At 41.4% G+C, this 22645-nt stretch overlaps 1 protein-coding gene across 9 annotated transcripts in view; it reads left to right on the top strand.

Moving 5' to 3' along the window:
- The window catches only part of robo2 (roundabout, axon guidance receptor, homolog 2 (Drosophila)), a 389183-nt gene that overhangs the window by 274167 nt on the left and 92371 nt on the right, over positions 1-22645 (top strand). For all 9 annotated transcript variants that reach the window (XM_028045563.1, XM_028045566.1, XM_028045562.1 and 6 more), the window contains exons 3-5: positions 16720-16877; positions 17917-18037; positions 18532-18670. In XM_028045563.1, the coding sequence (XP_027901364.1) occupies positions 16720-16877; positions 17917-18037; positions 18532-18670 (418 nt within the window). The remainder of the gene's footprint in view (positions 1-16719; positions 16878-17916; positions 18038-18531; positions 18671-22645) is intronic.

Genomic DNA, 22645 nt, shown 5'->3' with positions numbered 1-22645 from the left:
GTTTTTTTTTAAATTGATGTTTATATTGAGCAAATTTATTTTAAGAATGTCAAATTGCGCAGTTATGTGGTCAATTGAGCAGCTAGGGTTGATGACTGTCAACTTAGCAGTTGTGCTCATTATTTTGTAGCTCATATCTGTTACTATAATTTTTTATTATCCATTATTTATCATCTTTAAAATTTATAGAAATAAGTATAACTTTATCTACATTCTATGCGTTTTCAGTAGAGTTAATTCCCAAAGAGACTCCAACTTACCGAGCTGCACCTGCCTCCTAATTGGAATAATCAGGTCAAAAACATTTCTGAATGCAACAAATGTGCACCGCCCTACTCCATATCTGCATCATCATGCATTTAGTGGAATATTTTCCCGGCCTGCAGTGCTTTGTGGTGGCAGTGCTGTGCATTAAGACACTGATCCGTGCCATCAAAGGGCCCAGAGTGATGCGGCACATGAATACAGAAGTAGCTCCATTTGACGGCTGCGGCAGAGCAGAGGCTTGCACACAGCACGCTGGCTGCGATTGCCGCCGCTCTAGTCTGCTCTTTTATGCGGCTGAAAGAGATGGAGGTGTTTGAAGAGAGGGATAAGGCTGGTGCTGTGGCGCTGACAGCCAGCGCCTTCGTTCTTTGACTGCAGTCGAGTGAAGGGAAGAAAATCAGCGCCCAGACATGTTGAGAAGACGGGGGAGAAAGAAAAAAAAATAAACCTAGCTGTAATCTTTAATTACATGTAGCACAGAAGGAGACAATTTGACTTGGATGGCGTAGGACGGCTGTATGCATGCATGTGGTTGTTGTTGTTGTGTAACAGATCTTCTGTGTTTTTATGCGTAGCATCCAGAATTAGTTTCAACTAAAATAAGCACATATTCTTATCTATGTTGATTAACCCTTGTGGGGATAGCACTTTAACGCATTTACAATCACAGAGACATCCTTCTTTCTCCACATGACTTGTCTGCATGACAGTTAGTGTCCAGCAGGAGGCAAATCATTAAAAAGATGCAATCACAGGAAAGCCATTACCTAAATGTGTTGCTGTGAGAGAGAAGACCCAGAAGACACAATGTCTGCTCGGTCTATGTACCTACAGGAAGACTTACAGTTTCTTATAAGTGTGTGTGTGTGTGAGATGGTATTATATAGGATTTGTCTCAAGACAGCAATTGTGATCTGAGAGATGACTCTTACCAAAGGGAGGCCAGAAAAACTTGTTTTCCTTGCTGTGGCCCAACTTCCTGCTTTCCTAAGTTAAACATGACGATTTCAGAATGCCATTTTTATCTCTGTGACCTTTCAAAGACCCAGTATTAATCAAAGCGAAGAAAAAATGTGCACTCTGTCATGAATGGCAGGAACATTCACCTTTTCACCAGCTTTTGGTTGAAAGGTTTTCAGAAAAGAACTGATTTTTAGGATGATTCCTGGGTCTTGTTGCCCCCCCCCCTTTAGGATAGAATGTTATATAATAGTCACAGAGGTTTGGAAAAGTATTCCTGCAGCTTGGACTTCAAAGGCCTAAAAATCAGCCACAGACCCGCCCACCAGGTCACATCTGTTTTGCTACACAGGTATTGTTCAGTAAAGTAAGATTGGAGCATTGAAGGTGTATCGTGACTTTATAACACCTGTCAGTATCAATAAAAAAAAAAAAAGATCAAAGTCGGAATCGGCAGGTCAGGCGTTTTAAGGGTCGGTGATCGGCCAGAAAACAGCAATCGGTGCATTCCTAATACAAAGTGCAACCAAAACATTTGGTGACATCTATACAGAATTGGTTTACTGGATTTTATGTACATGTCACACTAAAAGGGTCTGAATGCAAATTCACATGCCAGAAAAAGTGAAAATTCAGGAGTTTTAATAATTTTGAAACTTTTCCATGTCATGGACCCCAATCAGCAATAGATTTTGGGCAGGGGTCCACTTTACAAACCAACAGAAAATTCTACAAAATATGTAAAGAAGCATCAGTTTTTAGTTAGATATGATAAATTCTACCTCAGACCTTCTGCTAGTTGGCCAGGAGTTGTTAGGGTTTGTGGGTCTGTTTCTTGGCAGAAACTTCTCCATTTTGTGCTAGCTATGCTAACTTGAGAAGAAAATCAGCTTGATAAATCACCCAAATAGAAAGATGGCAAGTAACATTTCAATTATTTATTTTAAATTATATGTTATAGTATTGATTTAAAATCAGAATAGATTTTATATTCTAAATAAAAAAAAAAAACTTTATTAGATTCAGTTTTGTTATTTTTGCTTTATTTTCTCTCTTCTTCCCTCCAACGTTTTCCGAGGTCTCCCTAGCGCCGCCTGGTGGCTCTGGCCTTGAAGAACGCTGGGATGTGATATACTGAAAGATAAACATTGATGATGTGTTTTTAGGTCAGACTCGGACAGACCCAGTAACTCATTGATCCCTAATTGTTGTTTGATCGTCCCATTGATTACATGTTGCCCAGCAGCAACTGGTGAGGTGTGTGTCCGGCTGCAAACCGGATCCTCCTACTGGGTCACATAAAATCCGGGCACTGTGTTGATAAGGGACACTCTATGCTAGCTCATCCACACACCCAGCTTACACACTAACACACAGGCGGCATTTCTTTCCCCCTCTTCTGTCTCGGCTGCAGAATCTTTGCCCTGGAGAGCTGCGAGATCGCCGCGCCGCGCCGCGTGCGCTGCCGCTGAGCCACCGTCTTGTCCTTGCTATGTAGGTCATCGGTGCCCTGCAACGATATCTTATCCCATCTGCAGTGCAGTCGATACTGTTGACCAAACTCCACACTGCCCCCCGGATTAGAAGCTGCTTCGTTAGCCACGTCTCTTCAGCTAAATAATTAACCGCTTGTCTCTGGGCCCTGAAGAGAACGCGTTTGCACCCACGCTGGAGGAAAACAGCAAAAAATAAAAATAAATAAATTTTTAAAAAATCATCCGGCAGAGGAAAATTTCTGAAGCAGAAAGCAGCAGGGGAAGAGGAAATGGAGAGGTTTAGACACAGTGCCCTGCGCTCATCCCGAGCATGGCAGTCACTGGGTGTGTTTCAGATTGTTTTTCCATTTGCATGATAATATGAGCGTGGATCGACTCACAGAGGCACACACAAGCTTTATGACATATAGACTAATGGTTCCAACAAGGCAGATTACCTGAATCGGGATCCTGGATTTTCCTCCATGCCCCCTGAAATGAATTAAATTCCCCTCATTAACATGGAGGTTACATAAGCCTGGTGCACAGGTACATCATCCAGCTGCTGCAAGGCGCTAAGCTGATTACAGATGGAACTAAGACAATTACTCCTCTGAGCAGCAATTACGTTTAATTGGATTGTGGAATAAACAACTGGACTCTGATATGGATACTCCTCTAACGTGGCAGGTGTCATCTCAGGATTTCAGCAAATCTTACTTCACACACATGCACGCCTTGTAATCATTCCTCTGTGTGTACATGGGTGTGTTTTTCTTTTTTTTATGAGCCAACGCGATGGAGTCCGAGTCCAAATCTCTCCTCATTTCAGCGGAGCGCAGTCTGATCAAGTTGTTAGTGCTGTCGGTGAATTGCCCTGCCATGTGCCGGGCAAGTGTTTTCCATACAGACCGACAGACAGACAGACAGACAGCGAAGGCACTTCAAAAAGTAATTTGTGTGTGTATTAGTATGTGGTACTTAGGTGGGCCTAATGTAGCAGTGATTTGCTGAGCAGGCAGCAGCAGTGCAGCAATTTATTCCTTGTATTTAGATGTTATGTGCAGCGTTCAATCACACTTCAGTAGGCACGCGGGCGGAATAAGGCGCATCTTCAAGCTGATGGCTGTGCCGCTTGTATGGGAGGATTTTTCACAACTAAACGCTGAATTGGTTTTTCGCTTCAGTTGTTAACGGCTTACAAATATACTGTATGATACACTGCAAAAATATCTTCTGCCTTGAACGTTAATTTTTTTTGCTTTGCAAGGAGTACAAGATTGTATCTGTTCTAGGTTTTTAGACCTATGCAAAGTAGTATATCTAAATAGAAAAAAATCTGCATCTCACATCACTTATTAGTAGAATTATTTTAGATATGTCTCTATTATATTTGAAATTTTTGCCCATTCTTCTTTGCCAACATGCAAAGACAAGCTCAATCAGGTTGGACAGAGAACATCTGTGAGCATAAATGTTCAATTTGCCACAAATTCTTACGGTGTTTTCACACCTTATAGTCCAGTAGAATTAGTTTAATTGGGGACCAAAGCTGCAACATTTTGTACTAAAGTAGCAGCCCTAGTCATTTTTTGGCAAGTGATTTAGAAGTGTAAGAAACATTGCCATTTATTTCTTTCCAAAAGATGTTTTAGGCAAAAAATGACTTGGGTTATTAAAAACCTTTTCCACTCCTCGCCTATGGTGACGTTGCACCAAGAGCTACTGAAGGAAATGACAGAAAAATCTTTGAAAAAGACGTTGAGCCCAACTTCCTTTTTCATGAAATTTAAACGAAAATGGAGTGGTGGTTGTAGGATTTCTCTTTTGTGTTTGTTAGCCATTTTTGTCCTGCTGGTGATAGACACACGGGTTTGTTTTGGTTATTTTAATGTTATTAGCTTACCGCTTTGCTGACCATCGTTTCCATCGACAGAAGACAGTGACCTCTCAACTATATATATACATATAGAGTACATTCAAAAGTATTATTTTCACAATTAGGCATTACTTTATTTAGGTGTATCACATACAATTTTTCATAAAATGTATAAAATTGAAAGTTTGTGATGCAACAAATGTGAAAAAGCGAGTGCAGCATACATTAAAAGGCTCCTGCTGAAATGAAAACAAGTACAATCCATGAGTGAGGTTCTTGTAAAGACCATTCCTTTATTCAGTTTAATCTTTTTGCTTCTTTTCAACATCTCAGCTGTATGAAATGATCAATAAAATATTTAAACTTCTCTCCGTCTGAGCCGCATTTGATTCGACGCCCACCTCTCTCCGCCTGCTGCTTTATGTTCGCCGCTCTCGGCGGGCCTCAGCCTTTCCGTCGCCAAGAAAGCGGCCCGACTCGCAGCGCTTGATGGATGTCGGGAAAAGTTTAACATCCTCTGCGAGATTCTGATCCAGAACCACTGGGCGGTTCCCCGGCGCGGAAAATGTGTCGCTTGTGATCTGCAGCGTGGAACAAAGTGTCCAAAGGTGTGGGATTCTTCCTTTCAGGCAGTATTGATTGAAGGACAAATGATCTGAAGAGCCCATTAGGAGGATTGGGGGGGGGTGAAGACTGTGAAGATCAGCTCTCTAATCATTATGCCTCATGCAGCGCTGCCTACAGCATCAGCCTCGCATGCAGATTTGAGAGTAAAGCAGAATGTAAAGCAGCAGGGTGTTGGGAGATCCATGTTCTTTTAAATCTTTGCTCAAACCTGCTTTCTGCTGTTTTATCGAGCGCCCACGTTGCATCCGGACCAATATACACACCACACCGCCTCTTTTATTTAAGTATGTATTTATTTATTAATGTTTGTCCGGCGGTGTGACACTCAAAATTGTTTGAATGTTAACAGATTTACTTTCACAAGCAGAGCGTTACGGTTCTGCTTGTGGGCGTTTCCCATGACGCTCCACTTGATATGTACCAAGTAAAACGACACAAACACTTTTATTTTCTCACTGTTTTAAACTAAACCAGACTAATTGTTTCTTGCTTTAGCTCAGGTAGAATTACCGAAATTATTTCTGTTTGCTAAATGCCAGAAAATATTTTGTTTTTAATTTTTTGTTTTTTGTAACTTTCCTCGAATTCAAGAGTTTACATCAGGGATAGCTGTCTTCTACAATCCATGATTTGAGACAAAAGCCTAATTGATTTCCTTCCACAGTTACTCAGTGTCTCTAAATATCTGGCTTCAACTTTATTTTAAAAAAATTGGGGGATTTTTTCAAATGTAGTGGACAGAGAAGGAGAAAAGAGAGGGAGAAATGTGGAGGAAAAAGTTTAAAAGGAAAGGAGATGGAAATAGAGGAGAGAGAGAGAGAAACAAAGACAGAACACAAGTCAACACCCGGGAAGTCTGCGTCTAAACCTGCGGAAAGAGAAAAACAAAACTGAGAAATCACGACAACAAACGTGTATATATAATAATAACAGCTATAACATCAATGGAAAGTACATGGTACATGGCCGAGCTGAGAGAGTATCTAACAAACACCTGAAATTAAACATAAGTGTGCCTCCGCCACAACGAGCACAGGGAGACACCATAAGGCGTGGCACAGAATTTTTACGATGCGTCTCGGTATCGCGTTGGTGCGCGGGTCTCGATTGGCATGCAGGGAGGAGAAACGGGAGTACAGTAAACCGCAGCTGTTAAAAACTCCTCCTCTCCTCCTCCTGCTCGTCCTGCGGCACATTCGCACTCAGGGCTCATCGGGCCGCACCAGATAAAAGCCGCTCGACTCCAGCCGAGAGCTTAATTAAAACAGGGGCCGCCATCGCAGAGTGACACCTTTTACAAGCTCCTAACCGCTCGGTGTTCTCCGTTACTGCCAATCCAATTACAGAGCAAAACAATAAAACAGACACAGAGGAAGCTGCAGCAAGCACAGGGAAGGACAGAGAAGCTATTAGCGATTATATGGAGATTTGCACTGTGGACGACCAAACAGGATGCCATAAGAGGTTTCAGTTCTAAAAATAAAAAAGCGATGTCTGAGTTGGTGAGCTGCAGGGGATAAAAAGTCTCGTGTAAAAGTGTGTGTTTGAGAAGTCAATTAAATGGGTTGAGTTCAGCTGCATCCTGGGAGTGTTTTTTTCCCCTGTCGAAGGACACGACCTCGGTGTCATTAACCTCAGAAGACGCAAAAAGTTTATGCAGACATATGGACAGCATCGCCACCACCACATACAGCTCATAAAGGCACAGGAAGCTGTTTCCCCCCTTTCCTTCAGATCAGGCTATGGAGCTTCACCTTCAGGTTGACAGATTGAGTCACAGCTGGACCTACAACATCTGTTCAGTTTATTGGCCACATGTGAATGCTGCATGGGGTTCAACTTGGTAACTATAGCACAGAGGGCGACAGGGTGTGATGGCAGGATTGTGGACAGTTTTAATACCTGAGGATGTGAAGGTGGGGAAGCTGAGAGTACTCAGGGGCTGGTTGTCAGAATCAAGAGGTGAGAAGTTATCGCTTCAAAACTACCAGAAAATCACCAACGTCATAAAGTTTAGGCCCCTTTTGACATGTTTTCCTACCAGGGACTTGGGACTTAAGCTGGCTGAAAGAAGCTTACTACACTTTTACCTCAGTTATGAGAAAGAAAGATGGAGCAAAAATCACAAAGTCTTTTGTTTTAGTCTGATTCAGATCCTCATCTGCTCTAGTGTTGTGTGGAGTCCCTCAGGGTTCAATACTTGAGTCTTGAGTGTTATGCATTAACCACGCTCATAGCACCTTTTTATAGCACAATCAAGTGCCTGTTACCTTCAGTTCTAAAAATGTCGCTTATATCGAGCATAACTTCGAAAAAATTTGACTTCACAATTTGAGACCTTGAACTTGGTCCTCTGTCTCTTTAAGAAGCTTCTGCTCTGTGACACCGCCTTAAGCACGTCGTCACAATGTTTTTCCTTTTGGCTGTTTACAACTTAATGCTTCCCCTTTAAAGAGAACTGTATTTAGTGGGGGTTTGTGGATTTTCTTAAGGTAAATATTACTGCTAACATTCATTTTGTTAATATTGCAGCAGTAAAAGGAATACATTCAGAAAGTTGCTTTTCTGTAATTTAAAGCAATTAAATCAGGTTATTTTATTTTATATATAAATGCCATAAAACTGAAGGTTTGTGAATCATAAAAATCTCCAGTGACAGTGAATCTCTAGTTGGCGTTGATGGAAACTTTTGTATGTAGCAAATCAACCTGGACATTTTTCCCCAGTGATGCTGTAGAAAAGAAGCTGCTTCCTCCTCTTCCTCTCCGTGTCCTTCCTCTCTGATGCAGAAAGTAGACCCACCTGCTCCATGGCGACGCCCCGGTACCCCTGTCCGTGCTCTCTCTGCGCTCGATTTGGCAGGAAATCAATGCCTCTCTCTCATCTTCAGTCACCTCACCAGCCCCAACCCCACCTCTGCTCCCTTCCATTCGGTTCCCTCCTTTATGTCTTCCTCCCCCTTCCGGCTGCAGAGTGTTCGCTCTGGACCCGGCGCGAGCATGGACACGGCACCGAGCCTTATCGGCGCAGACACAAAGGCCCGCGGGCACATTGTTCATCAGTATCAGCCAGCTCCAGTTTCAGCACACCGTCTGCATCTGCCAAGCCTGTCCCAAGCCCCCCTAAATAAGACGGCGGAAAGAAAACCGGAGCGGCCGGCGAAATCATTCCGGGGCAAAAATACATCTTTAATTGTAGCGGTTGTTAATTACAGAAGCTGGAGAAGGGGGAAAAAAGATACAAAGGAGGATACAGCACGGTGTTATTTAATATGCAAATGTATTCCATTTTAGACACAATTAAGTGATTAGAAAGCTGTCGCTCTGCGCTCTTTCTTCTCATTGTCCTTACTTGTCTTTTTCTTTGCTTTTCACCGTGTTACCGTAATGAAGCCATTACTTCTTCAAGTGAATTTTAATGAGTTTTTAAATAACATTTTAATGAGATATACATTACCATAAAACATGGATTAGGCCAAATTGAATTTAGTCTGCGTGTCCGTACTGTAACTCGCGTGTTGGAGCTGTTAAAGGGCGTAAAGGAAAAGAGGTTCATTAAGAGTTAATTGTATTGTTTCACAGGAGCAACAGTGCACATTTGTCCTGGCCAGCAGAGTGGCCCGCTGTGGTCCTGCTGTCATTACTGTGCTGCTCTGGGGCTTGTTAGGCCAAATTAAGGGTGCCGCTTGATAAATGGGCTTTGAACAACACTGCTCTTTAAATACAGATGTTTATTTAGCCCTGTCTACTCAATCAGAGATGGAAGCATGCTATGATGTATGAGTGTGATGGAATGTGTTCCGTTTGTCTGAGCTCAGCCCCATCACCTCTTTGCTGCTCACCACCTTCATAGTTTGACCTTGATGAGCCAACAAACGGGCTTCTCCTGTTGCGAGTCAAATTGTGCCTTGCAAACGTATTTTTAAAGCTAACATCAACTGTTAAGTCTTTTTAATTACATATCCATCAACTTTGCACATTCAGCTCAGTCAGATGGAAAGCAACTTTGACAAGCGAGTCCCAAGGTTGCCACAGATTCAAAATGTAGGTTTGTACTTTGACTGGGCCCTTCTAAAGCTGCTGTCACACTGTTTCCTGTCTTGCCATAAATGCTGCCAATTTTGAAAAACCCATCTTACTTGACTAAATGTGAGGAAATGAAAGAGATATCTCTGAAACATCATCAGGTTTTTCATCTAAAAAGTAAGTGCCCCTCTCCTTTTGATGGATCACTAAATATTGCATGTGAATTGGATTCAATTTTGTGAAATTATTTATGAAAAAGGATCAGCAAATAATATTAAATCTGTTGGCTTGAGATAAATATTATTATTCACTTTCTATTTCAACCATTCAGCATCCTGAGGTGAGTAAATCTTCTAATATTGTTAGAGAAGTATTAGCTAGTTGCTAATGCACTGTCATTAGCAATAAGGGACTCACACCAGCCGTGTTTACTCCACTTTAATCAAAGTCTAGTCTGTTTGTCTGGAAAGTCCAGTTTGTTTGGGAAGGTGTGAATGCACAATCAAAGTCTAATCCAGACCAAAAAAGTGAACTCTGGTCCGCCTACAAACCTAGGTCTCGGTTCGGTTGAAGTGAACTCTGGCACAATTTAAATACATATATGTACGCCAAGTGGACCCAGTCTTGCATCTTTTCCAGCCTCTAGTAGGTTTTCGTCTCAAGAATGTCACCCCCACCACCAGGATTCACTGCTCAGGGTGTGTTCACAGCAGTGTGCCCCATTAGTTTTGTGCAAAAAAAGGCTAAAATTGGATCTCATCTGAAAAGAACACCATTTTTAAATTTATATGTGGTTCCACATAATTCAGAGACCAACTATAGTTTTTTTTCAGCAAGAAGTTTTTTCTTGCCCCTCTTCCATTGGACCAGTTCTAAAAGCCTCACCTCAAAAAGTTGTTCAATGAACAGACTCTCCCACCTGAAGGGGTATGAATACTTTACAAGACGCAACGTTGTGCCTCTCTTTTTGCCTCACCAAACACAGAAGCTGTGTTTTCGCTCCAAGGTGTTATTAAAGATGCACATTTCATATGGTATCACCACCTGCGTTTTTCCACCCTCCCTCCCTTCTTTCCCCAAGCACCCCCTGCCCCCACTATAAAATCAATGCCAGTCATATGATTTTCTTTACTTTTACTATTTCCCATTTTGCCTCTATCTTATCTGTGAAAGTGACAGTGTTATTTACAATCCCTTAGCGCAGGATTTGCAGATACTGAGAATGGTGCTGGTGATGCTATCGGATCTGCCAATGGTCTCTGGAGAATGACTGCGTGTGCACGTGCATGGCTTCATCTGCAGCCGTTGCAGAAACAGAGAGAGAGAGAGAGAAGCAAGGGGAAGACTAGAAGGAGGCGGGTCGGGGTGTATGGAACGCATGGAAAATGATTAAGAAAAAATGGAGAAAAAGGAAAGTCAGGGAATGACCTCCAATGATTGTGAGAATAAGTCAGACATTGAGAGATGGTTATGAGCCGTGCTAATGATGAGGGGATGGAAGCCTCTCCTCGGCCTTGGGCACTGCCAGACGGACATATTTTTGCAGCTGTTTCCCCACTCTGACCTGCAACCCCCCCATGTGGAGGAATATAAGAGATACGTGTGAAACTGGTGCTCGCCTGCCAGCTGAGGGGGTAATTTCTGCATCTGGATAGAGGGGCAAAGGTCATCTCTGGTCGGTGGGAGGCCAAACGAGCCGGTCGCAGGAAGCAGGAAGGGGTTTGCATCCAGACAAATTAGGCCTATCGGCTATCAGAGCGGTTTATGTGCTGTGGTATTATCCTTCTTCAGCCTTCAGCGTCAAGACTAATACAAACCATCAATGACAGCACACAGAGTAGATGTGGTGCATTTTGTCAACTGACATATATATTGTGTCTCTTCTCTCGGGGCAGAATTGAAAACAGCAGCGTCGTGATAGCACTCTGCCGGATGAAGCGCAAAGAACACTTGAATGAAAAGATATTATAGCTTGGAGCAACTGCTCTGCAGCGCTTTCCTTTTGTGTGTGCATGGTTTATTTTCTAATCAGAGTGTGCAGGGGAGGTGGCGAGTTTGACTGCCGGTGGTTTGGCCTAAGGGCTAGCCTTTGACCTGGGAGGATAGCTGTAAAAGAGCAGGGGGTTATTTCATGTTGTAAATAGCAAACATATAAAAACAAGTCACAGACATTCCTTTCAAAAGTATGCATACCTGCTACTTTTGTGTTTTTTAGAAATATTTATCTTGCGACTATAAGAGTGATGTGAAAGTCAAAAATAGGACTTTTTGAGATTGTGGTGTAAAGAGCAACCTTCTAAAGCCCCACGCTCTCCTGTGGATGTGTTTTTCAGCACTTATCTTTGTATGCAGGCTTGCTGCTTCATTCAAGGTTTCCCACTAATCTTTCCGACAAGCAGTGTCACCCTGCAGAAAGAAATGTCTCGTGTTATAGGAAAGGGCGGCGAATTCTCCCAAATCTTACTCCTCATCCTGTCCTTGCTGGCCACCTCTGTGCAGTGATGCATTTTGTTTGCATTGTAAAATCACAGTGTCCATTTGAATCTTTGTGCGCCAAGTCTGTCTTGGGTAAGATCTCACCTGCACTGCTATGTAAAAGTTTTTGAATTTCACAAGTTTGGTGCTTGTTTCTATTCAACCCGCTTGACTCCAACAAATTGCCTTCAGATGTCGTCTAGGGACACTGTTTCACAGTGGTGTAAAGTAAAGAGGTAGTTGCGCTAACCCTACAGCACTAATCATGAACCTTAGTTCCGCTAACATTAAAGCGCTGTTGCAACATGGTATTTAGCAGAAGCTAATGTTACAATGGTTATTTCAACATATATTGTTTGTCACAGATGAAACATAATTTGCAGGACCGGATCACAGGTGGAAAATGTGATGAGTACCAACTACAAAGATCTAAAACAATTCATATGTATGTATGTGTTTCTTTAGTGCCCCTGCTTGTGTGTTCATGTAAGTGTTTTTGGTATGCTTCATTTGTTGATACTTGCTACTTGCTCAATAAAAATTCTTTAGAAAAAAGAGAGAGGAGAGAAAACGGAACAGTCTTCTTTCACCTCAAAATAAGAGCATTAATATAAACGTATGAGAATTCTTAGCAATGTCAAACCTTATTCAACTGAGTTTACAAAACGGCCACCGAGAAGTATTGCTTTAGAGGAAGCTATTGTGCTAAACGTTTTCAAAGTTAGCCAAACGCTAATGTGCTAAATGAAAAATTAGCTCCACTATTAGTGTGTTAGCAAAGGTCTGCCCACCACTGCTGTTAGGCATCTTTTTTCTTTCACTATTTAAACGCTATTACACCACAATAAGATACATTGAAGTATGTTGCTGGCCTGTGCCGCGTCAATCAGGCACCAGAAGTTTCCCTGTTGGCTTCTGGCAGAAGGCTGCTATGTTAGAGTAATACAATATGATTTGAAAAATAATTGCATGGTTGTCTCTTTTGTGATACAGTTTTGGCATAGAGTCAGAGCCAACTGAAGAGAGTTGAAATTTCACCGCGGTGTTGATGCTCCTCCATTCCTGACTGAACTCCCCTGATACTATGGAAATAAATAAATAACTTCAAGAGTGCATATTAATATTTCTCAAACAGAGGTTCGTTTTTAGCCCACAGCTGGATCGACAGATGGACACCTAACCAACTGGGGCGTTTAAATATATATATTTATTAAAAAAAAGCATAAATATTAATAAGCAAGTAAGCAAGATGGCAGAGTTTGTGGCCTACTGGAGCTCTGCAGGAGGTGGGATGTTTTTAGCTGAAGAAGAGCTGAATGTTTCAGGGGGATAGAAAGTCAATTACTCTACGTCTGTTGGATGATTTGGGTCTAAATGCCTACAGGGCCTTAGTGTTGGGAGCCACAGTTCATCTTCTGACAGCGTATGCACAGACCCACTTAATGATGCAACCATATCTAATGCAGCTCACGTAGAGTAACAAGACAAGAAAATAAATAAATATATAAATGAAATGCCTGTGTTATGGTGGTAATATGAAAACATTTGCTTGCCTTATGATTCCTGACAGTCTCACAGGGAGGCGCCTTCAGGCAGTCATGGTACTGTGGAAATACCTGCTGATTCTGTTATGAAGAACTCCAGATGGGCAGGAGGTTTGAGCGTTTGTTCCTTCTGTAGAATGATGACGACCTTACTGTTTTTAATATTTTTAAAAATTCATTTAAATCAGTTTCACATCAACATCGTGAAGGGTTCATCTGGTTCGTAACACATTTATTTGTAGAAACTGGCCTCCTTGGACAATGTTCTCACACCATCTCAGTTCATAAAAAGTTGTAATTCAAAACTGTTGAATCCATAGCTCTTCTGTAAAATCACTGACTGACTATATTTCATATAAGTATTTACATTCGTTGCCGCCATGATCTTTAATGACTAAGACTTGAACAGACTTATTCTCGTGTGGGTTTTTTTTGCGTTTCTTATTTATTGGAAACACCGCATTTCCAAAATTCCGTTTTTTTGACGCTAGCAGAATATCAACAAAGTGTTGCACACTTTTGTTAGTTAGCTAGTGAACATTTTATGAGATAAATGCTGCTCGTGGTGTACTGGTTCGTTTAACAAAATTGATTGTTGAAAACAGGGATAGTCGAGTGTTGCATCAGGACAGTGATCCCAGTTTGGGCCATACTGAACTTCTTTCGTAATCTTTATGCTTTACCCTGGCACTTATCTCCAACTGATTATGTCCTCAGACCAAAAAAAGACAATGTGATTAGATTTAGGCTGTAAGCAAGTGTTTGCAAATTTTAGACCAGAACAGCATCACTGGAATGACTCCGCCTCTCATTTGACTTGTAAATATACCTGCCAGGTGTTGTCACGGTTACCCATACCCACACTTAGTGCAAACATCATCTCTCGTCAACAGGTGCATGTTTGTACTGTATGTGTCGGATCTTATTTAAGCTTGTACCGTCTCCTCTTTTGTGTTTTGTTTGCGTTTGTTCCCGTCGTCGTGTTTATGTAGATTGCGGGGTAAGAGAGGCATTTACCATGACACAATGTGCCACAACAGATTAGATTAGACAACGAGGCATGGGCGCCGTAATGATGCACCTAACGCATGTTTCTTTTGTCGCCGTTCTGTTTCAAAGGAAATTGATTCCGACAAAAATCCCACGGGTGCTATCAGCGGTGAATGGGAGAGAGCAATTAAAGCCGACGTGATATTGAAAACTCCGGTCCGCACCAGGCTATGATTTTTAAACCGCAGGACGCCTGTTTGTAATGCAAATACAGAGAACTCAGAAACGGTGGCCCGGCTAGAGGGGGTCCGGCGCGCTGGAGTTGGCTAATTACCTTAGCTCTTTAGATTAGAGGGCAGCCCTGCGTAAGAGGAGTGAAAATCTCCATCTCTGCCTCCTCTGTATTCTCTTGCAATTCCCCCTGTGTAAAGGTTTCATTTGAATTCATGTCACACAAAAGTCCTATTCTCTGCGCCCTCTGTGTATCCCTAGAATAATTGGGTTGAAAGCATCCTCCCTTCCTCCAATCCGCCGGCCCTTGGTCTAAATAAATAAATAAGGAGACAATGGCCGCAGCGTTTTCTGCAGAGAGGGTAAGGAGAGCAAATGAAGAGATGAGAGAAGCCGGGAGCGCAGGGACCAGTTATCCCCTCTTATAACCCCGACCGTCCCCGCCGCCGCCTACTGCCCCCGCATGGAATTTGCATAAGGACCTGTGGTGCTGCCCTTAATTTAGCCCTCCTTAAGCACCTTCAAATACCCACCCAACAAGCCTCCATCCTTTTATCCATCAGAGAAATGGTGTGCCCTTCTCCGCTTCAATAATGGAATAAAGACTGACACTGAAATTCCTAAAGAGCTCCGTCAAGGATTAGATTCGTTATAGATTTTAAAAATCAGTTTCAATCCACGTGGCATGTGAGGAGGAGCAGGTTTATATCTTTAAACTACTTTTCATGGAGTGTTTTTTTGTTGTTGTTTTTCATGTTTTCTCATTACCAAGGTTGCCTCCTGTTCTAGGGTTACATCGCTCATTGGTTCTGTGCCTGATTGTCTTTTAGCATTTGCATTTGTTTGCGCATCGATGTGTGTCTGTGTGTCTAGCGCTCCCCGTCTGATAATGAGCTGCTGTTGTGTGTTTCTCTGAACACTCCGCAGGGCGAGAGGTTATCTCTCTAATGAAAGGCCTACCTGGGGGGTGATTAGACACAAGGCCACAGTTGTTCATCCGACCACCCACTGGCTTTTTGTGTGTTAGCGAACGTTTGGATGTGTGTAGGGCTGTACGTGTACATCACTACCAAAGTGAAGCAGCCCTGTTAGCCTTCACAAGTGAATGACACCAGGCTTCAGGGCATTCTGCTTCTGTTTGTTCTGCTGCTTCCACTGGGACCTCCATTAGCTCCAATTAGCTTTCGCTTTGCTTTGCCCAGTCAGATGAAGCTGCATATTCCATTTTAATGGCTCAGATAGACCCTGCAACATTTCAAAGTGCGCAGTGCACACAAAAAAATACATAAGAATGAATTTTGAAAAGACTTTTCCTCTCCTGCTTTGAAATATACACTTTGCTAATGTAAAGCACGAACAAGAGTTCAGTGTATTTGATCAGTGTGGTTTATCAGTATTTTACTGTAGTTCACAATGAAATAAATGACCAAATGCATAATTTTCAACTGTTTTTGACAAAATAAAAAGAAAGTGTACCATGGTGCACTCAGTATACACAGATTCTATTATCCATTCACAATTTTTCCATGGAACATAACTTTAAAGGAATTATGAACAATTTGCCATTTCTGGGGATTTTTTCTAAAATATTTGATAGACAATGCTGAAATGCTTAGACTTATACACAATAGTACTTGGCTGATATTTGCAAAACAGCAGTCCAAGAGTGCCATTCATTTTCCTTGGCACTGATTGGCTGGACACTCAAGAACAGAGATAAGGAAGACTGTCGACATTAGCTTCTGTGGTCTAAAGATGGATTCCAGTGCATAGTAATGTTTATAAATATATATTTAGTGTTTTAAGTAATAAAATTAAGGTTGACCTATTTTGAAAAACCTGGGCCGATTTTGATATCTGATATAAATATCATTGTTTTTCCTCATATCTAATTTTTAGCTATGTTTTATATACTTCACCACCTTTCAAAAAAATGACCACGCCCCTGACTTGACCACTGCTTGTCGTCTTCAATTGAACATCCTACAATCCCACCCTGCATCCCTACCACTGTCACATGACCAAACAAAAACCACACGGCCAACTGGCTCCACTCTCCATCCAGAAACAAACGACATCAAGAAATAAATATCGGCCCAGTATTATCTATCGAACCGATAGCTATATGTTAAAACATGGCTAGTATCATACCAGGGGTCCATGCTATTTTGAAGTTTGTGGTTTTAATGTAATGAAACTTGCAACAGTTAACTTTTCCCTAACCAAGCGGCTCTTTGTTCACACAGTGCTGCGAGATGACTTCAGGCAGAATCCTACTGATGTGGTGGTGGCAGCAGGAGAGCCAGCAATACTTGAATGTGTCCCTCCCAGAGGTCATCCTGAACCCACCATCTACTGGAAGAAAGACAAAGTGCGAATAGATGACAAGGAAGACAGGGTCACTGTGAGTATTGTTGTAGACGATCTGAACAAACAGAAACATCAGTATCAGCTGTTAAACTGTAAAAATTCCAGCTCTAAGACTGTTTTCACAAACCCAAACTTCAGTTTATTTTACTGGGATTTTATGGTCTGACAAAGAGCAATTAAAATGAAATCTAGTTGTTCTGTGAAAGTCTCGGGCTTGTTAGAGAACTGTAGTGACGACATAGTCCTATGAAGACCCCAGCAAAATGCCATACATGTTGGCAATATCGTTATGGAGATGTTCCCACTACAATGTTCAGTCCATCATCTGCAAATGGAACAAATGCAAACTGAAAGATGGATAAACAACCTGGTAACCATTTCTCTTTCCTGCAAGACAATGATACTAGATATATACAGTAGGAGCCACAATGGAAAGGATTAAATCAACACAGTCATGTGTTGGAACGGTCCAGTCAAAGTCCAGATCTAAATTCAATTTAGAGACAGTGGCACAGCTAATAAAATTAGTTGTCCATTTATGTATTCTGTCCAAATGGAATGAATTTTATTTGTTTTTCAAAGAAGAATGATTAAAATAAATTACTCTCTACATGTGAAAAGCTGATCGATGCATTTCTTTAAAGACTTGCAGCTAAGTACAGAGGAAGCCCTGGTATTCACAAGGGTTAGGAACAACAAATAGTTAAAATTTGAGACTCTCTCAAAAAACTCTTATACATGCCTATTTTACACAAATGTAACCCTCCCCTTTTCAGAAACCAGTGGTAAAAAACAAAAATAATCTTCAGTATTGATGGCTGAAAATGTGTTATTTTCCTTCCACTTTACAACATACACTACTTTACGTTGCTCTGTCAGTAAAATCCCAGCAAAATTCTCTGAGGTTTGGATTTGTAACTTGCTGAGCTGTAATGTTAAAGTTATTTTGTTGGTGTGTACTAAACACCTTTTGTCCCAAATGAACTTACAAGGGACGACTTTACTGAATGAAAGAAAAAAGTCAGTGTAAAAAAGTAAACATCTGGAAAATGTTATTTGTTTTTCTCCTTTAGATTCGAGGAGGAAAGCTCATGATCTCAAACACAAGAAAGACAGACGCTGGCATGTACGTGTGTGTGGGCACCAACATGGTTGGAGAACGGGACAGTGAGACGGCACAAGTAACAGTGTTTGGTACGCATTATTTCCTGATTTTCCCTGAAACATCTACTTGTGTAAAGGATTAAATGACACAGTGCTACTGCATACCTTCATGAAAATAATGGCTTTGGCCAGGTACTCTCAGAATTTGATTTTAAAGCTCTGTTGCTTAGACTTTGTTGCCAGATCTGTCCTGCTGGGCTGCATTCAGTTTTATGACTTTTTATTTTCAGAGTTGCTATTATGTTGTCATGACATAAAGCAGAGCTGGAGTGAAATGGACCATAGAAGCTAGATGGTAGTTGTTTAGTTTCAGTGTTGGCTTCAGGGGAATATTCCAAAATTTCTCTCTTGTTTGTTGAAGAACAGAAGTACGAGACTGGCAGGACAATGAAGGATAAAAAAAGTAAAAATAAAGGATTATAAGAGATTATCCTTTGGGAAAGAGAGACCATGATGGATAGTGTGGAGTTCCATACAGCAGCCAAAAAAATAGATACTTATCTGTTTTTCTGCACATCTTGCAGAGCGACCAACCTTCCTTCGGAGGCCAATCAACCAGGTGGTCCTAGAAGAGGAGACGGTTGAGTTTCGGTGCCAGGTACAAGGAGACCCCCAACCAAATGTTCGCTGGAGGAAAGATGACATCGATGTTCCTCGTGGGAGGTACGCTCTTTTAAGGGAATATCCTAAAACAAAATCTGTTTTCTGTACCGACGTGACAGATTACATCTGATTTGGCAGTGACTGTACTGACAGCTGGTACAAGGTAGTATCTTAACACTTCAGGTTTTCCTCCTGATGTAGCTATCAGAGTTCACTTTGTACATCTGTTAGCAGCACTGGTTACAAATCTTGAATGTACCAGAAGTTTGGGTGAAGCATTCCTTCTTTTCAGAAAATGTTCTTTATAAGCATAAAATGATATACAGACTGCAAGACAAAGTCCAAGATAGGTAAGTAGCTAAGAGTTTCATCCACAAGACAGTAAAGGTTAGGAATATGAAGCTAATTCAAGCATAGCCTTTTTTCAGTTTTTTTTTTAAATTTTTTTTTTTTATACTCTTTATTTAACATTTTTCATTATAATGAAACATAAAACACAAACAGAACTTGGGGCACTGATACATATATAAATAAAAAGAAAATAAAAAATAATTACAAGATGTTACATCTAGTTATGCTTCCTTGTTATTGTATAGCAGCCATTTAGACCAGCGTTTGTTGTAAGAGTGTCCTTTTATATGTAAAAGATATGTCAGTTTTTCCATTGAGTGAATCTCTTCCACGACTTCCCGCCAGTGGTCTAGCTGGGGAGGGAGTTTCTTTAGCCAAGAGCGTGTAATAGCTTTTTTGCTTGCAATTGATAGAACTTTAAAAAGATACTCATCTTCTTTTTGAAAAACGTCTCCAGACACCAGCCCCAACAGAAAAATTCTGGGGTCTTTGGGGATGACATACCCCAAAATTATCCCAATAGTCTGACAGATTCCCTCCCAGTAAGGTGCCAACTTTGGGCAGGAGTTTTTTGGTTTTTAAGTAGATTAAAGACAAGATTTCATCAGCTCGAGACTCACACTCAGCTTCAGTTAGTGTAAATTTGAGTACTCAGCTTCCTTGGACCTGAGTTGGCCTGACCTGAGTGAGGAACTCCTTGCAATATAGAGCAAGGTACTGATCAGCCAATCAGAAGAAGGCCTTGGGAAGTGGTACTAGACAGCCAATAAGAAAACAAATGCTTTTATAACCTTCTGAACAAGATACATTCTGTCCTGGTAGATAAGTAGTCTGCTGACAGAATCTGTATTCAGACATGTTGTCATTCTATATTTAATAACTGATAAATTTACTGCAGAATTTAAAAGTGAGTCTCTATGTAAAGTTACTTAATTTAGTTATTTTAAAAGCTTACACAATTTTTAATGAATAAAAAGATTGTCATTCAGATGTCATTCTTTTGAGCACGATACTTTCGGGTCACAAAGTATTGTGACCCCCTTGAAAGTCTAAATTCTCCTTAATTTACACAAATTTAGAGTATCACACACAGGAGACAATATGTTTGTGAGACTCGGTTATTGTGGCTAAATGTTAAGTGGCAGTATTATTTAAAATACATTTTTTGAGCTTTGCGTCATGTTATAATGTCGTTATATCACCACAACATACCTGGAGTGTTGCCTTAGATCTTTTATGCATGTTTGGGGAATCCTTTATTCTCCCGTTGCAATTCAGCTGTGAAAATCACCTCGGCGGACCTAGATCTGCCTTTGAGGACAGAGCTCCTTCTCTTATCTGCTTTTTCCAAACTTTGGAGCTAGCCAGCAGCAATTAGCAAACACCTGGTGGCATTGTGCATCTGTTGAGCTTATTATAGGAGCTAATTCTCGGAGTTTCAGAAAGAGCGTGAGTTTTAAAGAAAGAGATGCCCAATGTCAAGGGGTTAAATTACAAGATAAAATTTCTTTTAAGTCATTTTTGACATATGATATTTTTTAGAACAACTGAAAGTAACATAGTTACTTGATCATGCCTGGAAAATATGTAATATTCACTCGGTATAGTGTACGATGGATATTTTCTTGTTACTCAGAGAAACCTAGTTGTATTCTCTGCAGCCCAACAGACAGAAACAAAGACAGAAAAAAACATGACAAGACCTTCCAGAGGAACACTTGGCACAGGGATGTTAGAAACCTGGAAGATAACCACTACCTTCTCCAAACATTTAACCCCGTGCACTCAGTCGGCGTGTTATCACGGACATGACGCACGCGTTCGGTCCTGACTGCAAGAGCAGAAACAAACGTTAAGAGAGACGCAGCGACAGTGTGTAATTTACAGAGAGACGTCTCCAGCTGCAGCACATCTCTCCGGCCACCGATACTGCTGTTGGCAGGGGTGTGTGTGTGTGAATCAACCTATTCCCTCGCTTGCGAGTCACTCAAGTCACGGTCAGCATCGGTGTCATTGTCAGATGCGGACTTCAAAGAGACCAGCGTTCTGTCTTTAGCCAGCAGGCCGGTCGCTTTCTGCTTGGATCACCTCATAAAGCACATACTCAACGGGCCTGACATCTCCCAAGGCTAGCCGCCGAGCCGAGCGTAGGCGGCTTGTTTGCGTCTGATAAGGATTCGGTTCACTGGGCAGTGGGACACGAGCCCCGTGCCAAGGCAAACACATAAAAGTGTTTCACTCCAGTCTTTGATAGGGAGTTGGCTCTGGAACGGAGTTCACTTTGTACACTAATTAACAGATTTATTATGGAGTTGGATATGTGTCATGCGCCGCCGTCCATCGCTGACTGTAACATCCCTTTGAAGTGCGGCCATACTTTCGGATGATAAACATGGCGAAATACAGAGCAAAAAATTAAAAAGAGATAAATATTCTATTGCCTCTAATTGCAATCTACAAATTATCGTTCTTTTTTTTTTCCTCCCCGAAGCGTATTTGGTGGTGCCAGCGGAGACGAGCATTCAGATGTAGATATTTTAATTCTGACATTTTCTTCCTGTTTTCTTTGCTCCTTATCATCACTCGACGAACATCAAGGACGGATGGATTTTCCCACACAAGAGAAGTTTCCATTTTGATAAGTGACAGGCGCATTTGAAGAAGAAGAACTGGAAACAGAAACGCAGTCCCTTCTGGTATTTTACTTTGTGTGAAAGGGAATAAAAGCCCACAGCAGATCAAGCAGTTGTCTACACAGCGGGGAGTGGTCTCTGTTTGCTTTTTGTTTTTTTCTTTTTTTTTCATCCCGAAAGGTTACACTGTCCTTATTATTATGATAAGCTTTGGAAAGAGGCAAGGACTTAGCAGGACCGCTCCTCTTTACCGTCGAATTGTTTCAACTTGTCTTTGCTGGCCTTTTTACATGCTTCCAGTGTCTCAGTAGGTTTTCTGTAATGTACTGCTTTCATTCTAGGAGGAGGTGGACGGGAGGGGAACCTCAGCTGAGTAAACAGGTTGTTAATATGCTCAGTGGCTCCAGCTGCTTCTCAGGCAAACACATGCACACGCTGGCACTTAGAGCACCGATCTGAAGCGCCAAGATGGCAGTGCCTTCCATCTCTATGGAACGGAGGAGGAGACAGAGATGAAAAACAACCAGAGCACTCCATAAGAGAACAAGACCAGCTATTGCTTATATCTGTGTTCTTTAAAGGTGTTTCTTAAAAAAAGGTATCATCTACTGGATGCCTATCTGCCTTACTGGTCCGAATCATTTTTAAAGCTAACCTGTCTCTAATCTGGTTGGAGTTCCAGCATCATCGTCTGATGGTTGTTATGAAACTAACATGCAAATATTAAACAGGTAAAAGTGAAGCATAAAATGACAATAATCAGGCTCTGTGGCTACACGAGTTTACCTTACTTATTTATCCTTATTTCACCTCGTAAATGGGGGGTAAAAGTTACCACCCAAACTATAAGAGAACCTGCTTGTGTGCTGAAAAACATCTGGCAATTTGGGCTTGAACTTTGAGCACCGCAAGAAAAAAAGAATAGCTTTTATGTGCTTCAGGCAGGTATAAAATCACTGACCAGCACATGAAATATTAAATGTATCGTCCCTTCCACCAGTTTATTTAGTTGGAACTAGGGTTTCTCGTTTTTCTTAAAGGGACAGTATTA

The sequence above is a fragment of the Xiphophorus couchianus genome, chromosome 18 (genome assembly GCF_001444195.1).
Source record: "Xiphophorus couchianus chromosome 18, X_couchianus-1.0, whole genome shotgun sequence".
NCBI lineage: Eukaryota > Metazoa > Chordata > Actinopteri > Cyprinodontiformes > Poeciliidae > Xiphophorus > Xiphophorus couchianus.
This window is presented reverse-complemented; position numbering and strand designations above follow the sequence as displayed.